Raw genomic sequence first — 25,856 nt, 5'->3', positions numbered from 1 at the left:
CGATATAAGCGCAAAAAAAGCGGAAATTTGGAAAAAAAAAGCAATATTTTCTTTTTTCTATTTTAAAAGAAATCCAATAAAATCTAATTTTGTCAAAAATTTAAGCCAAAATGTATTCTGCTACATGTTTTTGGTAAAAAAAAAATTCCGTTAAGTGTATAATAATTGGTTTGTGTGATCACGGACATATGTACGCAAATGATCATGTACATATGTGTGCAGGTGATCACGTACATATGTGTGCAGATAATCATTGGGACATGTGATTTTAGTGGGACATATGTGGGGACATGTTTTTATTATTAGGGACATGTGTTTTTATTATTTGGGGACATGTGTGTTTTGGGGACATGTGTGGGGACTGCGTTTACACGGTGTTGTGTGTTGACACTAGACTGATGATCAGTGAGTAAAAAGCTGTAAAAAAACGCTCATACTCACTGATCATCAGCCGGCTGCAGCGTTCTGCTCTCCTCTCCTCAGCGATGACTTCCGTGTGAGGAGAGGAGAGCCGATTGCCTAGCAACCGGCTGTCTGTTTACATCACATGACGGCCATGATTGGATACGGCCGTCATGTTATCAGGAGGGCCAATCACAGAGCCCTCCTGCCAATCTGAGATGTGCCGTGTCCGGGTGACACGAGCACATCAGGATCGTGCTGCTGCGCGGGCACGCGCGATCCCGCTACTTCTGAAGGACGTTCCTGAACGTCCTATCAGAAGTAGACGGCTCCCACCCGGCCGTATATATGCATTGGCCGGGTGGGAAGTGGTTAAGTTGGTTTACACTATGGGACATTATATTCCTTTAGCTTGACCATGAGGAATTCTGTGGGAAGCAGGAGAGTGTGACAGAGGCGTTTAGAAGTGGAAAAGACCAGCTAAGTAGTTATTACAGAAGCGCTTTACAGACCTGTATAAGAATGTAGGTCTGAAATTAAGGTGAGCAGCCATTGCAAACTGAGTGGAGCAAACTGTGAGCACTCTATTTTAAAAGGCATATCAAGGTTAAGTGAATAGTTGAATGTGTGTCAATATTAACTGACATGGTGTGGAAATCACATTCTATGGACACTACTTAGCAAATGAATTTTAGTATTGATCAGGATTTAGACAAAATGTGTTTATGCAAACGTGGTTTAAAATTTGCAGCACTATATTGTTGGGAATAATACCTTGTATGGTATATGTGAAATATTTTTTTATTTCACTTGTATATGCACATTTTATTTCTGTTTTTTACATTTATGGTAGGATAAAAGTGATTTAAATTGACGATTTTTGAAAGTACACTCTTTAAAGTAGGTAATGAAATTAGCCCCTTCACACGTTGCAACTTTGACATGTGTTAGTAAAACTACATAACTACAACTACTTTGTGCATCCAGGTGGATTACACTTTTTTTCTCAGGACAAATTGGGCTTTTTGGTGACAAATGGAATGTCTAGATTTTGTTTTCTATTATGAAAAGGAAAAAAAACTGTCCCAAAATGAGATATATATATATATATATATATATATATATATATATATATATATATATATACACACACACACACACACACACACACATACATATACATACATATATACATACATACATACAGTATACACACACACATTTTTTTTTACACACACATTTTTTTATTTAGCTGTATATTTCTTGTTATCATAATTTAGCGCCAAAGAACAACCCAAAGTTATTTCTCCTGCTCCTGACGACTGCAGCGATACAAGAGGTGTATGTTGGTTGTTGTTTGTACCCGTAGTACAGCCCAAAAGAGAATGGTGCGCATTTTGCATTTTTTTTATCCTGCCTTAAACACAAATCGATAGCTACCAATTAAAAAAAAAAGTTTTTTTTTTTTTTTTAATTCTACACAAAATCTGCGGACTGTGACCTTTGACCCAGAAGCTAGATTACACTTGCTTCAAAACAAGGCTTCACACAGGCTTTGTTAAAGCTCTCTGAATGCCAAAGTCCATGTCACTAAATAAAATAGTTAGCTTACAATCCTGTTAACAATATGCATTTACTTTACTTCGGCTTCGTTTCAAAAATTGTCGCTTTAGTGGTGCTTCAAAGCGTTGTCAAAGCCTCCATATAACTCTATGACAAAGCTCGCATGAAGCTCCCTTGAAACGCCAGCAGCTTTTGAGGGGCTTTAATTCAGCTTTAGCTTCACTTTGTTTGTTTGCAGGTATGAGATAGCCACACACCAGGCATCTGTCAAGCTTCAAAAAAGCTTCACAGAAGGTTCACAAAACACCGAAGCCTCATTAAAAAACACAAAGCATGTTGAAGCGGTAGGCGCTTTAATGTGTGTTGAAGCCGAAGCAAGTGTAAATGAGCCCTTACAATAACCCTGGCAAACCTGATCTCATTTCTTTATTTTTTAATTATATTTTTGGGGGATTTTTTACAATTCCTCTCCTGTACAATGTATCATTCTTTTCACTCAGATGAGGAAGCAAACCCAAGGGGCAGGTACACAGTGACTGATGACTGTGATAGCCAAATCAGAGGCTATCACAGCGAGCAGGTGACGCCGAACCAACAATCCTGGGTCCCAATCATTAGTACAAGACCCGGGCTCTCAGTGAGACCCCTGTCTCTGTGCTGGGAGCACGCTAAGGTATGCATGTATGCGGCCCAACAGAAAAAAACTTCCATGAGGCTGCATATGTGTGTGCGGTCCGCGTGAAGGGTGCTAATGCATTGCAATTTAAGACAGCACATGATATATTTGTTGTTTTCAGTTTATATTGGTGTTAGAGCTACATTATTTATTGTATTAGCCAATAGTACCACTTGCACACTTTTTTCATCCAGACAAATGTACTTATTGTGATAACAAGTCTCTTACCTTCCTAGAAAACTACATTCAGATATAAAGCATTTGAGAAACATACAAAAAAGAAACAAACAAACAAACAAACAATCGAGTGTGCTACTAATCAAGCTCAATTTTCCCCAGCCCAGGCAAAAGCAAACATGAGATTTTGTTTGCATTTAGCTAAAGAAAGGAATAACCACCAAGAACATAAGTAGTTACTAGGTCCAAAGAGTAACAATTTTTCATTGTGTACTAGTTTCCTCAGCTAAAATATCAACAAGGAATTAACATAATTTATTCAGTGGGCTAGTTTTATGGTTTACTCACTCTTTATGCCAACAGCAGCCAATCAGATCTCAGATTCATTAAAGCATATCAGTTTGTAGATAATCTATGGTTGCTTTAGGATATAGCGGTATGAGTACACCCTCATTGTATTTTGCTCTAACGTACTGCATAAACTTTGTGCTGTTCTGCAGAAACTATGCACAATGAAGGGTTCATGTTTTCACCTAAATAAAAATTAATGACAATACTAACAATAATAAAAAACTAACACTTGGGAGAAGTTAATCCACAGCTGCAGAGTGGCCTGCCAAGGATCTGTGCAATCTTATGCCCGTTATCAGCTTTGCACACAAGTTACATCAACACCGACAGAGCGTGCCAACTGTGAACAGGAGTATAGGCACATCCCTAGTTCGCGATCTTTCCTAAATTTACCCACCCGATGCAGACTGCCGACATTCCTCTCGTGCCAGGCTCTAGTAGACAAAATGTTAGGCTGTCTTCAGCCCCTTACTTTCTGGAGCTAAATTTAATCTGAAGATTATAATTTTCCCTTTTGCTGCTGTGATATTTGGCCAAATATTTTTATGGCTGTCCTGGCAGCAGAGCTGAACAATATGTGCTGTAGAAGGAGGTTCTGTTACTGGCACATCATGCAACCGGGACAGAAAGACTCTTTATCAATTCCACGAGACTGTGTCTTCGCAAGCCTGGGAGGGATTGCTAAGAGGGAGAAACAGGGGGGACCACTACAGAACACATTTTCATAGGACTGCTATACGGAGAACAACATCTACCCAAGTCCAATAAACTCCAACTAAATCCAGCTTACAGCTAGTGAAGTATAGAAAACCACAAGAGCCGGTCAAGCTTACAATTACAAAATTTTTTATTTATTTTTTTAAATATAAGATTATTTCTACCGCCGACACCACTGGTAAAGCAATATCCATCCTCCTAACCATACTTGTTAAAAAGGAGAAGTTGTTCACCTTTGGAAAAATGTTCAACCCAATTTTAACAGGTGTTCCTAGTGCTGCTGCAGCCGCTGCCCGCTGTACCCCCTTCCTGTGGCAGCAGCACAGGGAGAAGTTCCCCATATGAGCTGGCACTGTTAGAAAATCTCCCGGGCCACTGGGTGTGTGAATGAACTACAAGCCCTGACATCCTTTGCAGCTGTCGGCTTGTAGTTCTCAATGAACTACCATGGCACTGTGGTAGTTTATGGAGTCTGTCAGCGAATACGGGCAAGCAGATACACTGACAGTGTGCAGGAGACCTGCATGGCATCAGTGATCTGCCGATCACTGATGCAATGCTGTACAGGCTACTACTACAAAAAGTAATACATTTAATTTTTTTTTTATGTGAAAAAAGATGTGCAATTATTTTTGGTGAAAAGGTGAACTCATCCTTGAACTCGTTTTTTTTACTTTCACTGCTTACCAAATCTGGAGAATTTGTTGTTACTTCCACTAATCACAGAGCCTGGGCATTGTTTAATTTTCTGACTATGGATGCTGGGGCATTTCCTGTCTCAAACTGACCAAGTCCAGGACTCTAAGCCCCTGAACTGGGTAGCATCTACCAAACTTCTTTCTGCTGGTGGACACAAGAACCTACATCTACAGCCAAAAAGCGCTGCTAAAACTACGGTAAAGTGGCGCTACAACTAGCAACTCTTTACCACTGACGCCCCCCCTGCCCCAGTACTAAAGTAGCCTAAGCCCCCGTACACACGGTCGGAGATTTCGACAACCAATCCGTCGGATTTTGTCCGTCGGATCTTGTCCGAAACTGTTGCATACACACGGTCGGACTAAGTTGTCGAAAAATCAGATCTTTCAGAACGTGATGGCGTAATTTCGTTACGATGGGACTACATTCAGGCTAGTAGCCAATAGCTTTGATGTAGGAATTTGATCTGAGCATGCGTGACACTTGGTTTGATCAAAATTAGCTACACATAATCGGAGTATGTCCGATCAAACCAGTTGGTCAGGAAATATTTCCAACATGTTGGAAAATTGGGTCCGACGGATATTCGGACGGAATCAGTCCGATGCATACCACACACAGTCGGATTATCAGACGACACGGTCCGATAGGACACATTTCGACGGATTCTCCGACCGTGTGTACAAGGGCTAAAGGTTGAAGCACAATGAACAGGCCCTTGGTTTAGAAAGTTTGAGGACTACTGTAGGAGGAGTTCAACAGCACCTTCTTATAACAAAAACAGAAAGAGCATCAGTTATCAGTTCTCCAAATGCAAAGCATACATTTTATTAATGGCACACTATCTATGGTTACATGGCAACGTAGCGCTCAAGCTGACAATACTGTTTGTGACTGGTTTCATCAAGATTGCTTAAAAATATTTAGGATATGTTCTAAGGGGTGCACATGTCTTGTATACTTACAGCTTCAAGCTGCCTCTTCTTCTGTACCAGAAGTTGAAGCATCAGATTCACATTGGCAAGGTCCAGGTTATCCTGATCAGTTGCCAACAGATCCTGGAAGATCTGCCACCGATGACCATTCTGGGAAAAGAAGAAAATGAATATTAGCATATACAACCCCGAGGATGGCTTCACAATAATTCACTGCGTTTTGGCCACAGTGCAGTCTACCCCGTTTTATGCGGGTTAGCGGCACTTTCCCATAGACTTGTATTATGTCCTACGGTTTTTGTGCTTTTTCTGAAAGTCATCATGATCAGCAAGGTGCATGAGAGCAGCAGCTCTTTTTTGCTCTCCATTTTCACTGAGCAGATTGATAGCATTAAGAGCCATTGACTCCTGCTGTTAAAAAAAAAAAAAGATTTAACATCTTTACATGCGGAAATGCTTTTTCACAGTAAGAGCTGTAAAAATGTGGACTAGCCTTCCTCAAGGACTGGTCTTAACCAGCTCTGATTTATTTTTTATTTTTTTTTAAATAAGGAGCTGGATGCATCCCCAAAATGTACAACATACAGATGGATACAAATACTTTGAGGTAATAACACCACACACACACACACACACACAGTGGGTATAAGATTGTGTATATGGAGGTTCTCTCTTTGTGAGTGTATTTATTTTTATTCGTTGAACTAGATGGACTAGTGTCTTTTTTTAACCTGAATAACTAACCAACTATATGACATACAGTTAGGTCCATATATATTTGGACATAGGCACAATTTTCATAAGTTTGGCTCTGTATGCCACCAGAATAAAATTAAAATGAAACAATACAAACGACTTTCAGCTTTAATTAAAACGGGTTGAACATAAATAAAAAAAAAAATTAAAAAAAAAAAAAAAAAAAAAAAAGGTACAAATTTTAGGAACGGCAACCATTTTTATACACAGTCCACCCATTTTCAGGGGCTCAAATGTAATTGGGCAAATAAAAAAATATAAAATATAATGTTCATTCTTAATGACTGCCTGAAGTCTGGAGCCCATGGAAGTTACCAAAAACACTGTTTCCTCCTTTCTGATGCTTTGCCAGGCTCTAACTGCAGCTGTCTTCAGTTGTTCTTTGTGGATCTTTCTGCCTTTAGTTTTGCCTTAAGCAAGTGAAATGCATGCTCAATTGGGTTGAGATCAGGTGATTGACTGGGCCATGGCAGAATATTACACTTTTCCTTCAAAAGCTCCTGGCTTGCTTTTTCAGCGTTTTGGAACATTATCCATCTGTACTGTAAAGTGCCGTCCAATCAACTTTGCTGCATTTGGCTGAATCTGGGCTGGCAGTGCATCTCTCTAAATACGGCAGAATTAATCCGGCTGCTTCTGTCACATCATCAATAAAACACCAAGGACCCAGTGCCCCTTGAAGCCATGCCATCACACTGCCTCCACCATGTTTTACAGATATGTGCTTTTTATCATGAGCTATTCCAAGCCTTTCCCACACTTTTTTCTTTCGGTCATTCTGGTACAGATGAAACTAAGATTCATCTGTCCAAAGAATGCTTTTCCAGAACTTGTCTGGCTTCTTTAGGCGTTGTTTTTTTGGCAAAGTCTAATCTGGTTTTTCTATTCTTCAGGCTCATGAACGGTTTGCACCTTGTAGTGAACCCTCTGTATTTGCTCTCATGAAGTCTTCTCGTGATTGTAGACTTTAACAATGATACACCCACCTCCTAGAGAGTGTCCTTCACTTGCCTGGGTTTTGTGAATGAGGTTTTCTTTACCATAGGGAGAATCCTACAATCATTCACCACTGTTGTCTTCCATGGACATCCAGGCCTTTTTATGTTGCCAAGCTCACCAATGCATTCTTCTTTCCTCAGAGTGGGCCAAACTGTTGATTTGACCATTCCCAATGTTGCTGCTTTTTCTCCGATGAATTTGTTTCATTTGAAGCCTTACAATGGCCCGTTTTTCACTTGCATGGACAGCTCCTTTGAACACATAATGTAGGGTCACAGCAATAGATTCTAAATGCAAATACCACATTTCGAATCAACTGCAGACCTTTTACCTGCTTAATTGATGAGGAAATAATGAAGAAGTAGCCCACACCTGGCCATGAAACAGCTTTTGATTCAAATGTCCAATTACTTTTGATCCCTTGAAAAAAGGGGGATGGCTATTCTTAGGAGCTGTAATTCCTAAACCCTTCCTGGGATTTACATACCCTCATATTAAACCTGGGAGTGTGCACATTCGGCCTATATCCATTATATAACTATACCTTGAATAAGTTTTGGTAAATGTCTAAATAGAATAAATAAAAATTGTGCCCGTGTCCAAATATATACGGACCCAACTGTAGGAGCCAAATTCCCTGTTGAGAGAGTGCACAGATTTGATTGCAGCTAACTTGGTATACAAAATAAAAAATTTATGAATGTAGGCCATGTTAATTGTCAGAGTAATGATTAGATTAAGAAGTTTTTAAAAGAAAAAAAAAAAAAAAAAAGAAGAAAAAGAGGGGGAAAAAAATAAAAAATAAAATAAAAGAAGAAGGACACAAAATGCTCTGCATTACTCAGCCAAGAAAAACTATACGCACCATTGAAGTATTTCCTGAGCATGTAACACAGGATATGCTCAGTACACAGTATTACTATTCAAAAACTTGACACGAACCATTAAGTAAAGGGAAAGAGCCAAATAGTAGAACATGATTTTATAAACGCCAAGCATCAGATGTTGTCAGCAATGAAAAGTTGAGAACTCCATTTCCTACTGTCTGGGATGGACCAACTGGGTAGGCAGTGCAGATGCAGGAGGAAACACGAGACACAAAACTTCTCATGTTCTAAATATGCCATATGCAAAGCAGTACCAAGAATATGCATCTAAAGAAAGAAGGGAGAGACATGTTATCGGTTGAACTAGATGGACTTTTTTTAAATTGGAGAAGACCAGAGGGCAGGTTCAGTAAGTAGGCTGAAAGTGACAGGAAAGGCCTTGAGTAAAACAGGAAATCTGGGCAGCTGGCAGAAATGCTGTAGACCAGAACGTTGAGTGGCCATATTTCACAAAGTGTCACTGCAGAGAGGGCAACTAGGATCAGATCAGAGAAAAAAGTTCTAAGTAACCTTTGTAGGAGACGCAGCAGCAGAGAAATTCCTCTTCCACTGTCTTGGCAGAAAAGAGCAAAGGGCATGCGTGGCAAGCTGGTGGAGAAAAGCGGGAACAGGTTTTCTGCTCAGCAACCAATAAACAGGCTTTCAGCCATAAAATGCTGCACATACGGACAGCAATGTACGCCATTTGGGGACATCTGATTCAGAACTTCTTATAAAGGCATCAACACAGAAAAGTAAGGTCAAAAAAGGGCAGCCATAGTTAGGGACTCAAGTCAGCAGCATAAGAGACACATAATAGTAAGTCATGCCCCTTGTGCATCGGGTTTCATCATTTTATTTTTTTGTCTAAACTTAGGCTATAAGCCTCATACTTGCTACAGGGCTACAGTAACAGTCCAACAACAGAACAAACCTGTTTTACCTTTGCATGTCACTTGCCCCTGAAAAGGTTCAGGCTTCATCAGTCATGGTGGGCATACCCTTAGAGGGGTCTTCAGGGTCTGGGAAGCATAGAAAATGTACCACAGGCCTGGACCCGTATAGCACCCTGAAGTGAACCACACACATTGCACTCGGTGCTAAGGTTAGCTCCCACACAGGATTAGGTGACCAAAGCAACATTACAGGCAGTCCCCACAGTATGGTGTCCAGGTACAATTTTTAAACGTATTACTGAGGTTGCACCAATCCAGACGCATTGCTGCTATTTTTATAGTAGAAGGCACTTAAGAGTTGATTGGAGAATCTGAGGTAAATAAGAATTAGTAAGCATAGATATTTCTTCATAAGGGATAAGAGGTCCATCACTTACAGAACACTGGCAAAAAAACACAAGTCTGACCGAGTAGGGTTAGAGGGGACATGTTCAAAAGCTTTGCAAGTGTTCACTCATTTGAAGGTAGCCCCCTATAACCCAGGAGCTATAAATATCCAGCCTGCATCCTGTACTGTACGAATAAGATACAAAATATACATGTTATACTGTAATCGTTTCTTGGGGAACTTGGGCCTGCCCTCCATCTCTCTACTGTCCCTTATTGTCAATGAAGCTGGTCACCAATGAAAAAAAGAAAGAGGCCCAGAAAGTGGGGAGGATGGAGGATAATGAGACTTGTGTAAATACGGCATTTAGCTGCCTAAATATCTGGATTTACTAATTGATTTATTGTGCATTTTTTACGCTTTTATATTACATGTTTGGATTAAGTTACCTGGCTTGCAGCCAATTTCGACTGATTTTTTTTTTCTTAAAAAGTATCCTGCAAAAGAACGCTGGGGGATATGAATTCTGTCGCATGGCAGCACAATGCTAAACAGAGACCGTGAGCAGCATTGTGAGACTGGCATAAAAATCCACCTTTGGCTACTACTGCAACATGACCCCGACAACTTAATTGCAAGTCTGTTTAGAGTGAAAATCTGTCTCGTCCTCAAGCTAGATTCACACACAAAGCCATGGTTTGGCCTCGCTCCCCCTCTCTCTCCTCTCCTGCCTCAGCCAATGAGGACTGTCCCTAAAGAGCCAAGGCTCTTGTGCACATTGCTGGATCGCAATGCACAGAGAAGTTTTTTTTACCTTCATACATAGAATGTATGAAGGTAAAAAAAAAAAAAACTTGGCTATTAGAACCACTTACAGCATTCATCTGTCTCTGATCTATGCAAACTGTCACACTTGGCTGCCCAGGAAGATAGACACACAAATCTGTAAACCTGTTGCAGTCTTTGCTGTAAAGACACAGCCCGATTTGCAACTGTGTTGCTAATTTGTGTGATAAATGAACCATCTTGACTTTTGTTTTTTGTTTTATAAGATTACAGCCACTATAAAAAGATTTTTTTTAATCATCCCCTTGCAGGAATGGATTCTAAAATACCCCATTTGTGACACTACACACCTACGCTGCATACCTGAAGCCAACACAGATTATTTTTATGCCCATTCTAAATATGAACTGCCCAACTGAGTGCATAGTCTATTTTAAAGAACGGCTTCAGTATCTGTCTGACCCAACTATCCAGTCTTTTAGGTGAAGTTACTAAGATACTGCACACCTGGGGAAACGTTCCAACCGCCTGCAAGGTTTTTCTCAGGAGGCCAATAATAAAACAAAATCCTCATCCACAGTAGGATTCTGGAGAGGACATAACAAATCAGAAAGATAATAGATTGCAGCTTGTCTCATAAAGGTCTGTTAACTATTCTTTCCACTAGAAAGTAGTGCTTGTTGGGAGTGAAGCAAGGACAGCTGAAGGACTACTACCCCATGCTGATATGCAGATCAAATAAGCCATAAAACACATGGCGGCTTTTTGTAAATACATTTGCACATAGTTGTCTTAACTAGAAGAGCTCACCGATGGGTCCAGCTTTAAGCGTTTGTCATCAAACCTCTGCTTTTGTTTCAGAATTAGCTCATTTACTGAAAAAAAAAAAAGAAAAAAAATCAGGAGACTCAATGCAGAAACACATACTACAAAATAATAAAAACAATATAAATTTTCCTATGCCGATACCAGAAGAGTGGCTTTTCTGCATATCAGTTTTAAACATAATATATCAGTAAAGGCTATACAGAAATCAAATAAATCTTAAACAGAAACCTAAATTTGATTATTTTGCATCTTACCAATCGTTAGATGTGGTGACTGCATTTGTTTTATTTGCCCCCCCCCCCCCCCCCATGATCACCTGATGATCCAGCCAATAACACGCCTCACACTGTATTAGGGTTCCTACATTGTGTATGAAGGAGCAACAGAGACACCTTTGGACAGCAGCATTGCTAATCTATGGGAAGGGAGGGGTTAGATGTACTGTATGTACTGATGTAGATGCATCGACTGAAGCCAAACTTCATTTAACGCTTCTAAGGCCTTGTGCACACTGGACATTTTTATTGCTGCCGTTAGGGGCGTGTGACTTTTTTGCTGCCTCTAAACTCCCCTGCATGTTAGCCTATGTGGCTGATTTACTAAAACTGGAGAGTGCAAAATCTGGTACAGCTGTGCATGGTAGCCAATCAGCTTCTAACTGCAGCTTGTTCAATTAAGCTTTGACAAAAACAAAAAAACAAAAAAACAAACAAAACCTGGAAGCCGATTGGTTTCAATGCAGAGCTGCACCAGATTTTGCACTCCCCAGCATTATTAAAGTGGTTCTAAAGCAGATACATTTTTTACCTTAATGCAAGGAATGTTTACATATCAGCATCCTCCCTGAACCCCCCACCCCCCCCCCCCTTTTCTTACCAGGGCCCTCATTGGATCCAGCACAGTGCATGTCTGCAGCTTTTCTCTCCTCTCACTTCTGGGTCTTGTGGCTTTGCTGGGGCACCGGGAGCCACTGGCTCCCATTGATGTCTATCAAAGCCAGTGACGAAGGAGCGGGAGGAGGGAGTGAGTCCCACTATCTGTGTCAATGGATGCAGCATGCTGTGGGGAACTTGAGTCACTGGATAGAGTGGAGCAGCCAGGAGCGAGGAGGTTCGCAGCCGCTCTGCGCAGTTCCATTGCACAGAGCAAATCAGTATAGACATGTTTGTTTTTTTTGTTTTTATTTTTTACAATTGCTTTAAGGTAAAGAATGTTTAGGCATTGATTTTGGTACTTCACCACCACCCGCTTTTACTTACCTGAGCCCTCATCAAGATCAAGTGCTGTGCATGTCTGCAGCTTTTCTCTCCCCTCGCGTCCATGTCTCACTGGCTTTGCTGGGGCACTGGGAGTCATTGGCTTCCACTGCTGTCAATCAAAGCCAGTAATGAGGGAGTGGGGTTGAGTCTGTGTCAATAGATACAGAAGCGGGGCTCGGTAATGAGCACGCATAAGTGCCCCCATGGGAAAGCAGATTCCCATAGGGGCACTGAACAGAGAGGAGGGGCTAGGAACGGCGGCAGGGAACACGAGAAGAGGAGGTTGGGGGTCATTCTGTGCAATTCCATTGCACAGAGGTAACAAGTATGGAGACGTTTGTCATTTATTTTTAATTATCTATATAAATTACTTTAACATTAACCCATGTGTCCATACACATATGCGTTTAGGAGTTTAGAGGCAGAAAAAAAAAAAAAAATTCTGCCAACCCTTCCAGGAGCTGTGGTATTTTGCCAGAAAAATTCTTGATGGGTGTAAACCGCTAGGCATCTTTAGCGCTTGAGAGTTAATTAATTAAATTATTATTCTAGCCAATGAGATTAATTAATGCCCAAGTGTGTGGCACATCTAAACATGTCACACGCGTTTACAATCGTTTTCTGTTTGCCAAAACACTGCTGCCAGGAGGAAAGGCATCTAGGAGAGATGTGTGCATGGGGCCTAAAACCGGTACAGTAATTGCATTATTAAAGAGGTTGTAAACCCCGTTACACCACTTGTACCTACAGGTAAGCCTATAAAAAGACTTACCCATAGGCACTGTAAATATCTCAGAACCTGCACGGTTTAGAAGATATTTACCATGTACGCTTGCGCCGTCATTGGCGCATACGCACTGAAGAAATTGTTCGACCCTGCCGTTTCTTCAGAAGTGAGCCGTGACCGGCGGCTACTGCGCGCACGCGTGACGTCATTGCGGCTCTGGCCAATCACAGCGCCGAAGCCCACAAACCCGGTAATAACTCCGGGAGACAGGTCGCCGGTCACAGTGGTGTGCGTGGCTGCTGCAATAGCTTTGATTTACGGTAAGAATTTCATAATGAGCTAGTATGCGACGCAAACTAGCTCAACATACACCTTTGTCCTACAGGGTTTTTTTTCCAGGTTTACAGCCACTTTAATGGTTTGTCTCAATCCTCTAACAGACATTTTCAGGACAGCTTGTTCCATGGCAAAACAAAAAAAAAAAAAAAAACCAAAAACTTACTGATAGTATGACCAGGTGAAAATAAAAGAAAGGAAGCCTGTAAAGAGGAAACGAATACAGCCGCTACATCCAAGAACTGGTAAGCTGCACTATAATCAAATGATTGTTTTTGGGTTTAATACTTCTTTCAGGGCTTACTTCTTAGCAGGCTTTGTTTTCTATGATTCATCTCAATACTTACAAGTCTCCATAGTTCCTCCACCAATTTTTTTCCCCCACCAATAATATTTAACCCTGATGAAGAGGGAAGATCACTGAAATACGTCAGCATTTATAAAATATTCACTGAAAAATCACCTTATTTTAATAGTGCCATCTTTGCTTTTTGGGCTTTACTCTTCAATTTGAGGGATATATTTGTGAGATCTACTGGATACATTGCCGTTTACAAAAAAAGACTGGGAGCATATGGCGAGGTGCGCCTCGTATAGATCATAGAACTCACAGCATTTCTTGATTTTAAACATTATTATTAAACGGTAGTTTTGACTAGAATTGCTAAGTGGAAGTATGTCTACCAATTTAAAGCAGTATTAAACCCAAAAATGTAATATATTGCAGCTTACCAATCATTAGATGTGGTGGCTGCATTCGTTTTCTTTTCTTTGATTTTTTCCCTCCGTTTTCTCTTGATGATCTGGCCAGTAATGCAGCTCCTGTATTAGTAAGACACAACTCTAGATGTATGAGCACAGGATGCAAAACAGACAGCAGCATTCAGTTTGGGGGGGGGGGGGGGGGGGAGGGGGGGGGTAGTGTTAAATGTATTAGCAGATTTAAATACACCAACACACTGAAGCCAAACTCAGCTCACACTTTTTTTTAATGAGTTACAGCAAACTGGAATTTATTTTTGGGATAAGGGTTTTGAATTCATAAAAAAAAAAAAATAAAAAAAAAAACTTAAGTGCCCCTGTCGGCATTAAAAGGTTTGTCTCATCCCTGTAATTGTTGCATTCTGATGGAGAGCTTGTGCTTTTCAAAAAAAAAAGAGACTTGCTGACTGGATCACCAGATGACAAAAGAAGAAAGCCTAAAGAATGAAAACTAAAGCTTCATGTACACTGGCAGCTCTTGACTGTGGCCGTGGGAAACCGCAAAACACATTTTGTGCGGCCAATGGCCAAAACGTTCTTATCCTAATGCAATTCTTTCATGTTCAGAAGGTTTAACCTCATCTAAACACGGCAGCTGCTAAACTCTGTTAAAAGCTTATATGTACATGGACACAGACTTTTATGGAGTGGGAGTTTAGGAGCTTTGGGGAAAAAAACAAAAACAAAAACAAAAAAAACAACAACCACGTCAAAAGCTCCCAAACTCTAGTTTTAGGAGCTGTCGGGGAGCTTCCAATGTACATGAAGCCCAATAAAGCCATCAAGTCTAAGAATTGGTAAAATGCAATATGATAAATATTCATGTTTGGGTTTAATGCTGCTTTAAATCCATGGGTCAAACTAGAATCCAACTTGAGCAATACCATTCCCCACAACTTACTTTGGATTCCCATAAATCACTTCAGACTTCACCACTGACCAGCTCATTGCTAGCGATGGAAGATTCTCTTCACACCCAGAAAAAAAAAAAAAAAAAAAAACACCATACTCACCCTTAGTGCCCTTATTAGGTCATACTAGAGGTTTACAAGAGACTAGGAGAGTCGAGTCTTACTCTCAGTTTAGCAGTGTAAAAATCTGACCACACACCGATACACCCATATAGTATAATCTGCACCTAGACTCCCGTATGGCTAAAATGCCGTACCGAACATCTCAAGTCCAACAGCACGTTAAAAACCTGCCCAGTTGCAGCAAAAATGGAAGTGCTGTTGGACAAGTTTTTTTTTTAAACTGTGACCACTGTATATTTACACATTTTCTGAGAAATTGGGCTAACACCTAGTTCATACACTGCCTTGAAAGTGTATTCATACCCCTTGAAATTTTCCACATTTTGTCATGTTACAATCAAAAACGTAAATATTTTATTGGGATTTTGTGTGATAGAACACCAAAGTGGCACATAATTGTGAAGTGGAAGGACAATTATAAATGGTTTTCCAATTTTTTTTACAAATATCTGAAATTTGTATTCAGCCCCCTTTACTCTCCAATACTCCTAATTAAAATCTAGTGGAACAAATTGTCTTAAGAAGTCTCCAAATTAGTTAATAGAATCCACCTGTGTGTAATTCAATCTCAGTATAAATACAGCTTCTGTGAAGCCCTCAGGAGGTTTGTTAGGAGAACGTTAGTGAAGAAACAGTATCATTAAGGCCAAGGAATGCACCAAACAGGTCAGGGATAAAGTTGTGGAGAAGTTTAAAACAGGGTTAGGGTAATATGCTATGTGTGGTGGAACACACCATCCCCACCGTGAAACATGGTGGTGGTGGTAGCATGTTGTGCAGATGCTTTTCTTTAGCAGGGACAGGGAAGCTGGTCAGAGTTGATGGGAAGATGGATGAAGGCAAATACAAGGCAATTTTAGAAGAAAATCTGTTAAGAGTCTGCAAAAAAACTTGAGACTGGAGTGGAGCTTCACCTTCTAGAAGGACAAGGACCGTAAACATACAGACAGAGCTACAATGGAATGCTTTAGATCAAAGCATATTCATGTTAGAATGGCCCAGTCAAAGGCCAAAACTTAAATCCAATTGAGAATCTGTGGCAAGACTTGAAAATTGCTGTTCACAGACAGACACTCTCCATCCAATCTGAAAGAGCTTGACCTATTTTGGAAAGAAGAATGGGCAAACAAACATTTCACTCTCTAGGTGCGCAAAACTGGTAGACATACCCAAAAAGGACTTGCAGCTGTAATTACAGCGAAAGGTGGTTCTACAAAGTATTGATTCAGGGGGGCTGAATACAAATGCAGGCCACACTTTTCACATATTTATCAATTTTTCTTTCACTTCACATTTACCGACTTGTGGCCCTCCAGCTGTTGCAAAACTACAAGTCCCAGCACGCATTGCAAGCCGCTGAGAGCATGCCTCCCAAAGGAAGAGGCATGATGGGACATGTAGTTCCGCAACAGCTGGAGGGCCACTGGTTGAGCACTTATGGTCTAGCACATAAAATCACAATAAAATACATTTACATTTTTGGTTGTAACATAACAAAATGTGGAAAATTTCAAGGAATACCTTTTCAAGGCACTGCGTTTGTTACAGTGAGGGGGAAAAGTATTTAATCCCCTGCTGATTTTGTACGTTTGCCCACTGACAAAAAATGATCAGTCGATACATTTTATTGGTAGGTTTATTTTAACCGCAAGAGACAGAACGAAAAAAAAAAAAATCCAGGAAAGCACATTTCAAAAAAAAAGTTATAAAATGATTTGCATTTTAAATGAATGAAAATAAGTATTTGAGGTCAGACATCTTGTATTTGGCCACCAGGTTTTCACACATCTCAGGAGGAATTTTGTCCCACTCCTCTTTGCAGATCCTCTCCAAGTCATTAAGGTTTCGAGGTTGACATTTGGTAATTCAAACCTTGAGCTCCCTCCACATATTTTCTATGGAATTAAGGTCTGGAGACTGGCTAAGCCACTCCAAGACCTTAATGTGCTTCTTCTTGAGCCACACCTTTGTTGCCTTGGCCGTGTGTTTTGGGCCAATGTCATGTTGGAATACCCATCCATGACCAAAATTTTCAATGCCCTGGCTGAGGGTAGGAGGTTCTCACCCAAGATTTGACGGTACATTGTCCCATCCATCGTCCCTACGATGCGGTGAAGTTGTCCTGTCCCGTGTTTAACAGTGGAGATGGAGTTCTTGGGGCTATAGGCAGCATTATTCCTCCTCCAAAATTGGCGAGTTGAGTTGATGCCAAAGAGTTTGATCTCATCTAACCACAACACTTTCACATGTTCATTAGGAGACTTCAGAAGGGCCTGTACATGTGATTTCTTGAGCAGGGGTACCTTGCGGGCGCTGTAGGATTTCAGTCCTTCACGGTGTAGTGTGTTACCAATTGTTTTCTTGGTGACTATGGTCCCAGCTGCCTTGAGATCATTGACAAGATTCTCCCGTGTAGTTCTGGGCTGATTCCTCACCATTTTCATGATCATTGAAACTCCAAGAGGCGAGATCTTGCAGGGAGCCCCAGAGCAAGCAAGCTTGACAGTTACTTTGTGTTTCTTCTTCTTCATTTGCGAAAAAAAAAAATAAAAAAAAAAAAAAACACACGAACTGTTGTCACTCTCACCAAGCTGCTTGGCTGTAGCCCATTCCAGCCTTGTGTAGGTCCACAATCTTGGCCCCGACATCCTTGGGCGGCCCTTTAGTCTTGGCCATGGCGGAGAGATAGGAATCTGATTCATTGCTTCTGTGGACAGGTAAAAAGCTGAGATTAGGAGCTCTCCCTTTAGGAGAGTGCTCCTAATCTCAGTTTGTGACCTGTATAGAACACACCTGGGTGCCAGAAATCTTGCTGATTGATAGGGGATAAAATATTTCACTTATTAAAATGCAAATAAATGTATAACTTTTTTGAAAAGCGTTTTTCTGGATGTTTTTGTTATTCTGTCTCTCATTGTTAAATCTAAACCTACCATTAAAATTATAAACCGATCATTACTTTGTCAGTGGGCAAACATACAAAATCAGCAGGGGATCAAATACTTTTTTTTCCCCTCACTGTACATATTCTCACTTAGAAAGCATAATAAAAACGTAACTTTGTCCTAACCAAGGGTTTAAAGATCACAAGGCTTGGGTTGTACTTTATAAGTTAAAGTGTTACTAAACCCACAACAGTAAAAACAGTCTGTATATGCAGTAAAGCATGCTTGTTATACTCCCCATCGGCTGAAGCAGCAGCGCGGCCCCCCATTGACTCCCTCTGTCAAACTCGGTCAGCCAATGAGGAGAGAAAGGGTGCGGGGCCAGGTCACAGCTCTGTGTATGAATAGACACAAGGAGATGCAGCTCAGCTGCCCCAATAGCAAGCTGCTTGCTTTGGGGGCACGCAACAGGAGGGAGGGGCCTGGAGCACCGATGAGGAACCCGAGAAGAGGACCTGGGCTGATCTGCGCAAAATCAACTTCACAGGGCAGGTAAGTATGACCTTTTTTTATTATTATTTAAAAATAACAAACACAAAACACCACAAGACTTTGCAATCACTTTAAGGACTTTAGATTGCATGGTTCTTTATTTCTGCATATTTCATTGATAGTTTGGGAGATAAATGTATTTGTATAAGCAAGGTGATTTTGTGTGTACGTTTAAGGGAAGCGCTGCACTACATACACATTTTAAGTAGTTTTCTTATCCTTCCCCACTCCCACTGGGCTGATGCCTGCACTGACATTTAAATGAAGACTAGCACAATGTACAACAGCTATACCCAGCTGATGGCACATCCATTACATGGGTCTGTGTTGCAATGGGATGACTTAGATCCAGCCCATGCTGTAGTGTATACACGCAGCACTTTAATTCAAGCTTACAATACCAACCCACCTTCTGCTGCTGGCCAGGAGTACACCTGGAGTTACAGCTGACAGCACCTTGCGGAGTCACTACTCATCACAGTGCCTGCAACCACCTCCTCATCTCTACTCAACCTGCACTGCCCTTAGCACCATGCCTGAAACCTCTTCACCACTGTGCCTTAATGCCATCACCCACCTCCTTCCCTCTGTGCACTCAATACAGCAGCCGATTCCTGTTCATCTTTCCCTACATAATATCTGATCAACCCCCATCCAATCCCCCATTTTTACAATCTTTCCCACATGTTCACATTTAAATTTTGCCCTTATGTAATTAGTCTGTTTAATAAATGAGGCTCTTGTGATCTATGACAGCAAGCTCATGTAAAATAAATGCTTGGCAAGAAGAACAGTGAACATAAAAAGGTGGCAAACGCACCTTCTGTGTTGACAGCACCCTAGAATCAGAGCGAGCTCCATGCAAGACAGTGCCGTCTACACAGGGAGGTATAAACAGAGCCAATACACAGGCATTTGAGAGAGCTGCCTACATAGGCAATGGTAGGGAGAGGGTACAGATGCATGCAAGCAAGCTTTGGGGGGGGGGGGGGGGGGGTGCAGGGGTGTTTAAAGGGGGAGTTCTGCCATTTTTTTTTAAAGTCAGCAGCTACAAATACTGCAGCTCCTAACTTTTAAGATATGGACACTTACCCGTCCAGCCCGCCTGCGATGTCAGCACCTGAAGCCGATCCATCGCTCGGCTCTCGGATGCTGCCGCCGCCATCTTGGGAATGGGAATCAGGAAGTGAAACCTTGCAGTTTCACTTCCCAATTCCCTACTGAGCATGTGCGAGTCGCACTGCGCAATAAGGACGGTCCCTGCTGTCTCTGGGATCAGTGTGTTTCCCAGCAGACAGCGGGGGCCCTGCAGGAAGTGGTGTAAATACCCGCAGTTTCTGCAGATATCTATGCCCGGAAGTGGGTGCAGATACCTGTATTATACAGGTATCTGTACCCCCCCCTCTCCCCTCTGAAAGGTGCCAATTGTGGCTCTGGAGGGGGGGAGGGGAGGGTTCCGATGAGCGGAAGTTCCACTTTAGGGTGGAACTCCGCTTTAATTTACAAAAGATTTGTATTTTTGTCCTTCCAGTGCTGAGATGCACATGGCTCAACCACACCAAAGTCCTTACAGTGACCCCAATTCTTATTTTTTGGCTTAATTTCAATTGGCTTACAGGTCACCTCCCCATCCTGTGACCAGACAGGGAAAGGGTAAAAATCCGGCTGATGAGTTTATCACTGCCCCTGCTCTCTTCTTCTATCAGTAGGCTTTATACACTGTAGCACACATGATTGGCTCTTTGTGCTACTTCCCCCCTCCACCTAGCTGAGCTTTACTGTATAGGGACTGCAGGAGGCCGATATCAAGCTAAAAATCAGATACCTAGATTGCTTATTTTTCAAGTACTCACCTAAAAAGTTGGGGTAAAGGTGGTCAATGTTATCAACAACATAGTTGCACTTTGGGCAGCGGTTATTGTCCTCCAGACTTTGATGGATACATTTGTAGCTGTAAAGAATAAAAAAAAAAGAAATAAAATGAAAATTACAGATTTTCATAGACTTTACTTTCTGCATAGCTGTTCCAGGTCCGTTATCCAAGGCTCTGTTCACTTCTGGTGATTTGGGATCTCAGGCAGAATCGCTGCGATTCCAAATCACACTGCAATAGTGGCAAAACGCACCAGACGTAGCATGCCTTTTACTTTTATTGGCACCTAAACGTGACGAAGTTCTGTTGCAACTATCGCTTGATAAATCATGCAGGCAAACCACATTGCACAAAGCTTGTTGCCCTAAAAAAGCAAGAGCCTGTATTGGGTAACAAGCGTTGCACGATTTATCTTGTGGCAAAACAGCACTGTGTTTAGATGCCATTAAAAATAAATGCCATCCAAACAAGAGTGGTGCATTTTTGCCACTACTGCAGTTTGCGAGATCTCAAATGAAAGTGAATAAGGCTTCAGGTATGGAAGTTTGTGATTTCCAGACACTTTCAGGAGGAGGTCAGAGTTTGTCACGACAGTTTTTTCCTGAAATAAGCAGTTCTCAAAATTAATTAAATAAATAAATAGCGTTCAGACAAATCCCTCTTTCATAATGAAGCGCTCTTCTATAGTGCCAAAGTCCTTAAAACGCAAGTATACTTTGTAAAGTGAAATGTGCAAACTTATTTTGTAATAAACACAGAATGTCAGTAATGCTGCCCCATCTACTATACCTGGAAAGGACATGGAGTTGGCCGGCCTCTCTCCCTGCCATACCGTGGTTCCTGCATGCATAGCTGGATGGACACGCTACACCCGGATACTGCACAGATGAGCTTACCTGTCATGTTTTACATGTGAGTATTCCATTGACGTTTTTCTATTTTTACACCTCATTAAAATATGGCACTTAGAGACATCTCTCTGTTTTTGTACTTCCGGAGGTCAGGTGGCCCCGGTCCTCCTCTAAGGTCCCCCGCTGACAATCTTTGGCTCCTCCTCCTCTTCGTATGTCCCCATAACAAGCCATTTGCTAGGGGGGGCACACGGTGTCTGTTCGCTTCTGAACTGTTTATGGAGCCGCGCTCCATAGGACACAGAGCAGGGCGTGGCCCCACTTCCTCCTCACTGTATTTGATTGACAAGAGCAGGAGCCAATGGCTCCTGTTGCTGTTCGAGGTTCTGTGTGAAGAGAAAGAAGGGAAAAGATGCAGCCACCCACAGCTCTGCATCTTTTCTCCCCTCTCTTCACAGAAGGACAGAGCAATATAAAACGTTTACCATAATGCAAAGAATGCATTAAAGTGTAAAGTTTTTTCTCTTTACAGAAAAATCTGTAAGGTGAACTTATACAGGTCCCCCTCCTCAATGACGAGGGACGTTTTAGACATTCAGCTCTGGGTATTTCTAAGCCCCGGACACCTGGCGCGGATATACCGGGGCTTAGAAACTGACCAGGTCAGCGGGACCCTGGGGGCCTGTGTAGGTTCACCTTACAGAGTTTTCTGTAAAGGTGAACTTACCCTTTAAGGAAAAAACTGTTTTAGCTTCAGTATCACTTTAAAAAGCGGAACTACACTGCATCTGAGCACCACAAACCAAAAATGCAAACTCCACCATTTATTCATGTCTCCATGATTTATTTAGCTGAGAAGCCACTTTGAAAAAAACAAACACACCTTTGAATGGCAATCGTGCACTTTTAATATTTTTTCCACACAATTAGGGTTTTCTTTTGGGTTGCCTTTTTTTGGGCAAAAAAAATAAAAATAAAAATAAAAAAATACATTTTTTTCGATTATAAAAATTTTCAAATAATCTTTCTTCGTAAATTTAGGCCAAAATTGACAGTGTTTATTATTTAGTCTTTAGGAACATTATACAGTCCACAAACTATGGGATATATCTGTAAATCGATCAATCCCGATGTACTGATGGCCCATCTCATTTCTTGAGGCCAGAAAATTCCAGAACAGTGCAAATACCCCCAAATTACCCTTTTCGGAAAGTAGACAAACCAAGGTATTAGTGGAGAGTTATTGGAAGTTGTACTTTGTCCCAATTTTTGGGGGGAAAAAATTAAAGTGGTTGTAAACCCTTACAAACCACTTTGACCTACAGGTAAGCCTAGATTAAGGCTTACCTGTAGGTCCAAGCAATATCTCCTAAACCTATATGGTTTAGGAGGTATTTGCCCGAAAATGGGCACCGCTGTCTACGGCGCATGCGCCGTAGACAGCGGCACGCAGGCGCACTAAACGCGACAAGTCCAAGAATGGAGCTGCCTAATTTGTCGACTCCCGTGCGCATGCGCGGGAGTGACGTCATCGCGGCTTCGCCGAATGACAGCGGCGGAGCTGCGAGACGCGACTCCCGTGCGCACGCGCGGGAGTGACGTCATCGCGGCTTCGCCGCTGTCATTCGGCGGAGCTGCGAGACGCCACCAGCAAGATGGATGCGGCGGACTACAGGGGACAGCGGCGACTTCGCTGGCTCCTGTGTCAGGTAAGTGACACATAATGAGCTACTATGCGATGCATAGTAGTCCATTATGCTTTACCTTTGCAGGGAAAAAAAGAGGAAGTAAACCCATCAGGGTTTACTTCCTCTTTAAATAATGTTTTCTCACTAGTAATGTGTAATATTACTAGTGAGAAAACATGTAATCCCTCCTTGCCCTCCCCAGTAATCTTTAAAAAGGATTCCGCAAAATACCTGATTTTACAGTGCCTCTGGGCGCCCGTGTGATCTCTCGTCACTCTCAATCTGAGCACTACAGTGGGAGGGGCTGGGTTTTCCCCCTGACATCAGTGCTGTAAAATTAGGTATTTTGCTGAATCTTTTTTTTAAAACAGATACTGCACTGTATATATTAATGTAAGAGGGGATTACGTATTCTCTCACTAGTAATATTACACAATTTACAACCACTTTAAATAAACTTTTATTACATGTTTTAAAACTACACATTTTTTTTGTTTTCTTTACATACATTCTGGGTGGAGGTGATTTTTTTTCCACTTTGATTGAAGTTACAGTGATTATCACTGTAACCGCAATATTTTGAAACGTCATGAATGGTTTTCATTCAGAACTAGTGGCTACAGCTAATCACATGGTACAAGGTGCTGAGATTGGCCCAGGTACCACGTGATAGCTGTGTGCCAATCACAGCATCACAATACTAACTACTATTATAAATGAATAAACCCATCAATAACAGTTGTGTTGACACCGAGAACATTTGAACGCATTGTGCTCACGCAACATCCCGACTGCCATTTAGGAAATTTAATTTACCTTCACACGCTGTCCTGCAGACATGAAAGAAAATATCTACAAAGTGAGAAGAACACCCCACTTGGCAACAACTGTCTAGTGGAAGATTCGTTCTCACCTTTCTCTATCGACAGCAATAAAATGTTCGATTCCCCATCATTTTCTGTCTTAATAAAGATAGTCATCTGGACAAAATCGATGATAAATCTCCCCTATTTTTCTTAAACACACACACCTGATTCCTAGTCACGGTTTACCTTTTCCTGTCTGAAAAATTGCTCAGAAAAGCCTGATAGTTACAGTATGATGAACTTCCGACTTTTGGGTCAAATCAACAGACTAGCATTCCTTCTCCACCAACCATTTCTCAGCTTCCAGAAGCAGTTCAATTCTTATGAAACTGCAGCACTGAAGGAGCTGAGATTCCCAGTTACAGCTGCAGAATACTTCTGCTACACGTCAACGGTTATCCATAGAGGTCCCTAAACAGAGCACACGTCTCCAGGCCTGCATGCTTGGCACCATGCAACTCCACCGCCATCTAAAGTGCAGATGTGAGGATTTGATGATTACTGGTAACAACCATTTTTAATGGTATGAATAATTAAAATATTGTTTCCTATAGTGAGCATTTGACACAATATCCTGCATATTTGCGTTTTTCTTTAATGGTACCAAGCAATTGACAGAAAAAAAAAAAAAAAAAAAAAAAAAGGGAGGATGAACAGTTCCAGCTTTAAAATGCTATTGGTGAACCTTGGCACCGCAGATGTTTTGGAACTACATTTCCCATGATGTGCAAATGCACTGCAAAGTGTATGAGCATCATGGGAAATGTAGTTCCAAAACATCTGGGGTGCCAAGGTTCACCATCACTGATACGGGATATAAGAGAGTGTCCCATTCAGTGATAAACAATGAACAGAATTATGAAGAAAAGTGTAGAAAGAGCAAAAGGCATATCAGTGAACCACGCGGTGTACTGACGATCCCGCCAACACTACATTACTCCATAACACCATGAGGCCCCTTCAGTAACAAAGGGCTTAAGATGAGCCGCAGAAAAACAAAAACATCTTTCCCCCTCTGTATTCTCACAGAACATGGACGTATTCCAGGGATAAAACTTCTCCAATGTCAGGGAGGCAGCTGCTATTAGTTTTAAAAAAGGTCTAAAGGTCTTTAGAGGAGAAAAAAAAATAAAATAAAAAAAAAAATAAAAAAAACACACACACACACACACCACAACACACACACACGAAGATATGCATCCAGCCTGACACCTGGATATGATTTTACAAAGTCTGCTTTTAGAAAAGAAAATTGGAATCACAAACTTGGGAATTATATGTATGTTTAGCACAGGAGCATTAAGATATAATCAGGAAATGGATTTTTACCTCCTCTGCTGTAAGATGTGCCAGTACGACCTCCTCCAATATTGTGCCACAAAACACTTATGCAATTTGAAGTCTGGAGAACAAGGTTTGTTCTTGTAGCACAGATTACTGGTTCAAAAAGTATATATTTTTTTTCTTTATTTTAACCAAAACAAAGATTATATTGTAATACGAAAAACCGTGTGTGACTAAATACACTTTGTTTTGGCAAAGCCCAGCCTCAGCCCTGGCCATCTAAAAAGGAATTTTTACTTGCCTATAAATTCCACATCCTGGACAGGACACTGGCTGAGCCTTCATAGCCCTTGGGTTATGTGCTGTTGATTGGACACTGGCAAGCTTTTGAGGACACGGACACTGGCCCTGGGCAACCCCTCCCCTACAACCTCACTGCGAGTCCTCAGTTTTGTATCAACCAAAGCAGAGTAACCCAAGAACAGAAGAGAGGGTGGCCCATGTCATGTACGCCAAGATGTAGGATTTACAGGCAAGTCAAAATTCTTCCAATTATAATCATACAGCACAGGACACAGCGCTGAGTATTCATAGTCACTGGGATGTGAACATGAAAAGGGTGGGCAACAACAAGGCAAAACAAAACTGTGCCAACAGGCCCAACAACAGGTCAATCAACCCAACTTCAGAGTGCTACAGC

At 41.5% G+C, this 25,856-nt stretch overlaps 1 protein-coding gene across 4 annotated transcripts in view; it reads right to left on the bottom strand.

Moving 5' to 3' along the window:
• The window catches only part of COP1 (COP1 E3 ubiquitin ligase), a 287,714-nt gene that overhangs the window by 226,965 nt on the left and 34,893 nt on the right, over positions 1-25,856 (bottom strand). For 2 of the 4 annotated variants that reach the window (XM_077453195.1, XM_077453196.1), the window contains exons 3-6: positions 20,448-20,545; positions 14,094-14,183; positions 11,022-11,086; positions 5,551-5,670 (exon numbers count right to left, since the gene is read on the bottom strand). In XM_077453195.1, the coding sequence (XP_077309321.1) occupies positions 5,551-5,670; positions 11,022-11,086; positions 14,094-14,183; positions 20,448-20,545 (373 nt within the window). The remainder of the gene's footprint in view (positions 1-5,550; positions 5,671-11,021; positions 11,087-14,093; positions 14,184-20,447; positions 20,546-25,856) is intronic. The other 2 variants (XM_077453197.1, XM_077453199.1) reach the window with 1 other exon arrangement.

The sequence above is a fragment of the Lithobates pipiens genome, unplaced genomic scaffold, assembly GCF_037356315.1.
Source record: "Lithobates pipiens isolate NorthernLeopardFrog02 unplaced genomic scaffold, aLitPip1_a1.2 Scaffold_23, whole genome shotgun sequence".
NCBI lineage: Eukaryota > Metazoa > Chordata > Amphibia > Anura > Ranidae > Lithobates > Lithobates pipiens.
The sequence above is the reverse complement of the archived record's forward strand: the minus strand, read 5'-3'. Positions and strand labels throughout refer to the sequence as shown.